At 48.8% G+C, this 7,353-nt stretch overlaps 1 protein-coding gene across 1 annotated transcript in view; it reads left to right on the top strand.

Moving 5' to 3' along the window:
* Window positions 1–819, top strand: part of TMEM121B (transmembrane protein 121B) — a 1,835-nt gene extending 1,016 nt beyond the window's left edge. The window contains exon 2 of the mRNA XM_023735660.1: window positions 1–819. This exon is cut by the window's left edge and continues 103 nt beyond it. Within this exon, the coding sequence (XP_023591428.1) occupies window positions 1–819 (819 nt within the window).
* Window positions 820–7,353: the final 6,534 nt, after the last annotated feature.

The following is a 7,353-nucleotide window of genomic DNA, read 5'->3' as shown; positions in this document are numbered from 1 at the left end:
GGCGAGTTTGCCTTCGCCTACTTGGCCTGGCTCATCTACTCCATCGCCTTCACGCCCAAGGTGGTACTCATCCTGGGCACGTCCATCCTGGACCTCATCGAGCTGCGCGCGCCCTTCGGCACCACCGGATTCCGCCTCACCATGGCGCTGTCTGTACCCCTGCTCTACAGCCTGGTGCGGGCCATCAGCGAGGCAGGCGCCCCCCCTGGCTCGGCGGGACCCCTACTCCTGCAGCCCCAGCAGCACCGCGCCGCCGGCTGCTTTCTGGGCACGTGTCTGGATCTGCTCGACAGCTTCACCCTGGTGGAGCTGATGCTGGAAGGCCGCCTCCCGCTGCCCGCGCACCTGCGCTACCTGCTCATCGCCGTCTACTTCCTCACCCTCGCCTCGCCGGTGCTCTGGCTCTATGAGCTCAACGCAGCAGCCGTGGCAGCTTCGTCTTGGGGCCAGGCCTCGGGGCCCGGGAGCTGCAGCCGTCTCCTGCGCCTGTTGGGCGGCTGCCTTGTGGACGTGCCCCTGCTGGCGCTGCGCTGCCTCCTGGTGGTGAGCTACCAGCAACCCCTCTCCGTCTTCATGCTCAAGAACCTCTTCTTCCTCGGCTGCCGCGGCCTGGAGGCCCTGGAGGGCTGCTGGAACCGGGGCAGTCAGGCCTCCCCCAGCAGGGCCAGGGGAGGTTATGGTGCTCCACCCTCGGCCCCACCGCCGCCCCCTCCACCGCCACCACCTCAGGGAGGCTCCCAACTGGGCCACTGCATCTCGGAGAATGAGGGGGGCCCCCACGGCTATGTAAACACCCTGGCTGTGGCCTCCCAGAATTGAGGGGGATAAAGCCAGGGGGCCTTGCTTTTGAGTTGAGCGTCCCCAACTTCCTTGTCTTTGGTCCTTCTCTCACCCAGATTTGGCCAGGCTTCTTTGGAAGAGGTAACTGTTAATAGGCCTAAGGGCCAGAGTGTCCTTCTGCACCCCTTGGGTCAAGACTGCTTGGAGGGAGACCAGCAACTAATGGTGAGGGAGGTAGGTCCACTTGTCCTATTCTCCCTTCTCCATACCCTACCCTGATCCTAATCTCCAAGAAGCTGGATACTTCTGCTTCTTGCTCTTCTCACCTCCATCCTAATTCCCATCCATTCTGAGGGAGAATGGAGGAAAGGGGTGCCTAGGCAGGGAGTTCTGGGCATTGGACCTTCCTCCTTGCTTGGAAGTGCCAGCCTCTTCTAGGCTGTGGTTAGTTGCCATTGTCCCACACCTTGAAACTGACCCAGAATCCACTGTTTCCCTGATGTGTCTATTGGATAGCTTCCTGATGGTAGATGCAGCGTGTATGTCCCTGTGTGTGCGCGTAGTGTTGTTTTCTTGTGTTCACCTGTGGCCCCTTGCAATGGGTAGGAGGCCTGGGGACGCCCTGCCCTCCCTACCACACATACCACCACCTCCTCTTTCCTACCTGAATTTGTGGCCATGAATTTCTTGCAAGAGCTGGGCCCATGGGAGTTGCCCAGTTGCTCTCCTCCAAGAGAGAAGCTAGCCCAGGCTCTTCCTCAATCCTGCTCCTCTCTTCTCAACTCTGGAAGAGGAGGAGTCCATACTTCAAGGACCAAACTGCACCCTTTCTTGGGTGAGTGAGCATTTCTACCTCTGTGCTTTCAACTTTCATTGCATCATGTACTGATGCTGCTTGCAAAAAAAAAACAAAAACAAACCACAAAACACTCAAAAGTTGCATTCAACATGGCCACTGGATCCAGCTAGGGTTTGGTGCCAGTATTATTACAGGGTCTGTGGAGTATCAGCCATTAGCCTGCCCTCCCTCTGTCCCTCCCACTGCACTCAGAACTCTCATCCTTCCTGTGATTTGGTGCTGGTTGGATCAGATCCTGGCTCAGAGCAACAGCTTCAGTGGGGTTCCTGGATGGATGTGATGTTGGGTCTCTCATAGCCCAAGGGAGTAGGAAACCCAATCCACCATCTGTCCTTCTGGGAAGCTTGGTGAAGATCAGAAAGGGTGATGGTGACCTTTCTCCTCTGTTCTGGTTAAGGGTATCTTTAGGGAAAAGGCAGGCTGTATGGAGTAAGGTGGGTGGCAGTGCTATTAGGTGCCCCCCCCTCCAGCCTTCCTCCATGGTGTTCCTCTTGTTGAGGTTGGTGACAAGAGGCATCCAGGGATTGCCCACTCGTAGTCTTGATGTGGGATGTCACTTCTGGAATCTTTGAGGCAGGGTACGTTCTTTTAGGGGAGGTAAGAGTACAGGAGGCCTATAGGGAGCAAGGCCAAGAAATACTCACTTTCCTCCACCCCTCCATAGGATTGGATGGGGACATAATTTTAAGATATTTTTTTCCCATTCTCCCTTCTTATGTTTGGAAAGTTTAGTGTGGTGTAATAAACCCTGAACAAGGGACCAGAAGACATGAATCTGGTTCTGATTCTCACTCATGAGCTATGAATGACCCATCACTTCTACTCTCTGAGTCTCAGAGTTCTCGCCTTTGAAAATGAGGAGGTTGGATGAGTAATCTCTAAGTCACCTTCCAACTCTAACATTCTTTGAGTTTATGGATCTCTAAAGCCCTAGTTGTCATGCTCTCTGTAAAGGTGGAGAGGAGCCAGGCAGAGTGGACGTATGGAACATTTCCTGCTTCTGCACTGGCTGGGAGGGCAGAGAGGAGGCTGCTGGCACTGGTGCTGGGGTGGAATTGCAGGGTCTGTCATAGCTGCACTGTTTCTGGTTGTCTCTAGAGCCCCCACCACAGGGAGGGACCAAAGGTGCCAAGTCGCTGACCACCAACTCAGTGCCCAGGCCAAGAGTCCTATTTTATTTTGATCCAACAGGGACTGTCTCAGAACAAAGGGCCATTTGGGGCTCTTCTCTCCCCAACTTCCTGGGGGCTTGCTGGCAGAAAAGGTCTATATAGACAGAGACACAAGAGGGGCCAGTGGCTTTACCAGAGTTCTTTTGAGTCTCCCCCTACTCTCAGAGGGGAGGATGATAGGGGGAAATATTTATACTCAATGCACTATCTGGCCTCCCAGGTCCTCACCCCACTAGGTCCAATACTAGCTAGCTGGATTTTGCAACTAATTTTTTTTCCTGCCTTCTCTCCTCCCTTCTACTAACTCCTCTCCTTTCCTTTTGAATTCCACGTGCTCAAGGTTTGGGGCCCCAGCCCTGGGTGGCCCCAAGAGCTGCTTCCTCTGTTCCCATGTCCTCTCTCCAGCTTTGCTCTGTTTCTCTGCTACCTAATCTCAGTGACTGTAAAAGGACATGTGTCTGAGCCATGGCCGGCCCCTGGCTGGCCCCGACCCACCCCCTTTCTACTGTTTAAACGGTGGTCTCCCTGCTGAGTGACTAGCTGTACCATCTCTAAGTTTTCTGGTGGGAGGCTGTGATAGATTTCCATGAACTGCCACTTTCCTGAGTACATCGAGAGACCAATGGGAACTGGACCAATTCTGGCAAAGGCCAGGCCTGTTCAGGCCCTCTCTGATGACCCTCAGCTCACCCCTGAGCACCGTTTTTCTAACATTTGGTGCAAGCACTTCGTGCTCAGGGGGACCAGTACCTTCCTTCTGAGATCATTTTCACTTGCTTCCCTTGCCCCATTCACAACAACAAATGACCACCAAAGTTTCCTTCTTCTTGCATCTAGGGTCATCTATGATGCAGGGATTGAACCTGAGATCTCTGGTGCCCAGGGGTCTAATAAATCAGATGGTGCGCTCTCTCCAAGGCTTATGTCAGCAGATGGTTCACAGAAAAGAACACTGGGTTGAGACTCCAGTCTTATCTACCCCTAGCATTTGAGCAAGTAAGGTGGTCCCCCTATCTGAGCCTCCAAGTCCTTATCTGTTTTAGAAAGGAGTTGGACTAGACCCTCTCGAAGGGGCTTTCCATTTTAACACGGCTTGGTTCTGTTGTTCTGGAAGAGAGCTAGCTGGCAGCCGGAGCCTGGAAGGCAAGGGAAGTGGCACCTCACTAGCATCTATCACTTTTCTTTTTCCTCCTCTTTTTAAAAATACAGCCAGACTCTGTTCTGAAAATAAAAAACTTGAGACTTGTGACAAGCTTCCTGTGTGATTTGTTTCAAGATCTTTCCTGGTTTCTCTACTAAATTCTTAAATGTCACCATAACATTTGCCATCATTTTATAGGTCTGTGTTAACATTGTGGGTACACCTTGGCTATTTCTTTCTGGGCAGTTGGCATGCTATTCAGGGAGGCAATGTGGCCTTGCCCAGCCAGGTTTTATATAGTGTGGCTAACTCAGAAGGACTCTCAGCCCAGGAGTGATCTCCCTACTCACCCGGGCTTTCCCTCCCATTTTTTCCCCAAGAATAGCTTACCAAAGGAGGAAACACTTGAGATATTAATTTTTAATTACTCTGCCCTCCTCCATTACCCTTGTCCCAGCCAGAAGCCTGAATTATTATGTATGAACAGAAAGAAAAATGCCATGCTTTTTTTTTTTTTTTTAAACACAAAGGGGGCTATTACGTCTAAGGCAGAACATGGCGTGTGCACCAAAATAAAATTATAGTATTTTTAAAAGCATAGAGACAGCCAGTACTATTCAAACTGCTTTGTGTTGTTACCCTAAAGTTTGATTCATTTGCCTATTCCAGAGGCTCCACAGGGGTCTGACCTAGTAGGGCTGTTGTTGTTGGGTGCCATGGAGTTGATTCTGACTTATAGCAACCCCGTGTGATAGAGTAGAACTGTCCCATAGGGTTTTTGTTGTTGTGTTGAGAATATACACAGCAAAACATACACCAATTCAACAGTTCCTACATGTACAATTTAGTGACATTGATCACATTCTTCAAGTTGTGCCACCATTCTCACCTTCCTTTTCTGAGTTGTTCCTCCCCCATTAACATAAACTCACTGCCCCCTAAGGTTCCCATCTAGTCTTTCAAGTTGCTGTTGTCATTTTGATCCCATATAGATAGTTCTTAAAAGAGCATAATGTTCAAGACAGATATATATATACATATTTTTTGTACTTCAGGTGAAGGCTTACAGAACAAATAATTTCTCATGAAACAGTAGTACACATGTTGTTTTATGACATTGGTTGACAACCCCACAACATATTAACCCTCTAACTTCTCAACCTTTTTTTTTTTTTTTTTTGGTGAAAATACACATAGCCAAAGACACACCATTTCAAAAATTTCCAGTTGCACAGTTCAGTGACACTGACTACGCTCTTCCAGTTGTGCCGTTATTCTCACTTAAGACGAAGGCTTACAGAACAAAATAGTTTCTCATTTAACAGTTACTACAAATGTTGCCCTATGACAATGGTTAACAATCTCACAACACATCAACAATATCCTTACTCAACCTTGGGTTCCCTATCACCAGCTTCCTTGTCCCCTTCTGCCTTCTGGCCCTTGTCACTGGACTCCTGTACCTCGTTAGTCTCATTTGGTTTTACGGGGCTGTCCACTCCCAGGCTGAACGGTGAACCTCAGAGGTAACTTCACCACTGAGCTAAAAGGGTGTCTGGGGGCCATACTCTCGAGGTTTCTCCAGTCTCCTTTAGGCCAGTAAATCTGGTCTTTTTTTTTGTGAGTTAGAATTATGTTCTACATCCTTCTCCAGCTCTGTCCAGAACCCTCTGTTGTGATCCTGGTCAGAGCAGTCAGTGGTGGTAGCCGGGCACCATCTAGCTGTACTGGACTCAGTCTGGTGGAGGCCTTGGTAGCTTTGGACAATTAGTCCTTCGGACTACTCTTTTCCTTGTATCCTGTTCTCTTCATTCTCCCTTGCTCCCGAAGGGATGAGACCAGTGGAGTATCTTAGATGGCCGCTCACAGGCTTTTAAGACCCCAGACACTACTCACCAAGGTAGAAAGTAGAGCATTGTCAAGACAGATATTTTTTGCTAGTAAGCTAAACTATTGTTTGGTTTTAAGAAGACTTCAGGGGGGATTTTTGGTTTAAGGTTTAAAGATTATCTCAGGACAGTGGTTTCAGGGGTTCATCCAGTCTTCATGGCTCCAGGAAGTCTGGAGTCCATGAGAATATGAAATTCTGTTCTGCATTTTTCCCCTTTTGATCAGGATTATTCTATAGACTCTTGATCAAAATGTTCAGTAATGGCAGCCGGGCACCATCCAGTTCTTCTAGCCTCATGGCAAAGGAGGCAGTTGTTCATGGAGGCAATTAGCCATACATTCCATGTCCTCCTTCTATTCCTGACTCTCCTTCTTCTTCTGTTGCTCCAGGTGAATAGAGACAAATTTTTGTGCCTTGGATGGCTGCTTGCAAGTTTTTAAGATCCCAGGCACTATGCAACAAACTACGAGGTTGAACAGAAGAGCTAAACAAGTTATTAGGTCAATTAACTGGGATATCTCATGAAACCATGACCTTAAACCTCCAAACCAAGAAACCTCAAATCCCATGAGGATTTTGGTTGTACATAAGCAGCCTCAGCAGTTACTCTTTTTTTTTTTTTGTCATTATTGTGACTATATCTGTCTTAGGCTGTGTTGGCAGGAGAAGCAAAACCAGTAAAGCATATGAATATAGAGAGAGATTTACATCAAGGAAATGGCTCATGCAATTGTAGAGGCTGGAACGTCCCAAGTCCATGGATCAGGATACAGGCTTCTCTCAATTTTTGTAGCTGCAGGGGCTGGTGAACCCAAGATCAGCAGGTCGGAGAACAGGGCTCCCGCTCACAGGCTGTGAAGATCCATGAATCCCAAGATCAACAGATAAGCTGGTAGCTCAAGTCCCAAGAACCAGAGGTCAGACAAACAGGAGGTAGCCGCAGGATCCAGAGCCAGCAAAAAGCCAGAATGTCTGCTTATATTCAGATGCAGGCCACACCCCCAAGGAAACTCCCTTTCAACCAATTGGCTACTCACAGCAGATTCAATTATGGGAGTGATCACATATAAACACTGAGAATCATGGCCCATCCAAGCTGACACACAATCTTAACCATCACAGTCTACCCCTTGACAACTTGGCACATGTACACATCTCCTTAAACCATACATAATCTCTGAATAAAGCCAATTATAAAGTCATACTTGCGCCTAACATGATACAACTAACATGTTGTCTTAGTCATCTAGTGCTGCTATAACATAAATACCACAAGTGGATGGTTTTAACAAAGAGAAACTTATTCTCTCACAGTCCAGTAGGCTACAAGTCCAAATTCAGGACATCAGCTCCAGGAAAATGCTTTCTCTCTCTGTCAGCTCTGGAGGAAGGTCCTTGTGATGCATCAGTCCTCCTTTGGTCTGGGAGCATCTCAGCACAGGAACCTCAGGTCCAAAGGATGCGCTCTGCTCCTGGCACTGCTTTCTTGGTGGTATGAGGTTCCCATGTG

Source organism: Trichechus manatus, unplaced genomic scaffold, assembly GCF_000243295.1.
Source record: "Trichechus manatus latirostris isolate Lorelei unplaced genomic scaffold, TriManLat1.0 scaffold00081, whole genome shotgun sequence".
NCBI classification, from domain to species: domain Eukaryota; kingdom Metazoa; phylum Chordata; class Mammalia; order Sirenia; family Trichechidae; genus Trichechus; species Trichechus manatus.
Note: the sequence above shows the minus strand (reverse complement) of the source record. Positions and strands in the feature narration are given on the sequence as shown.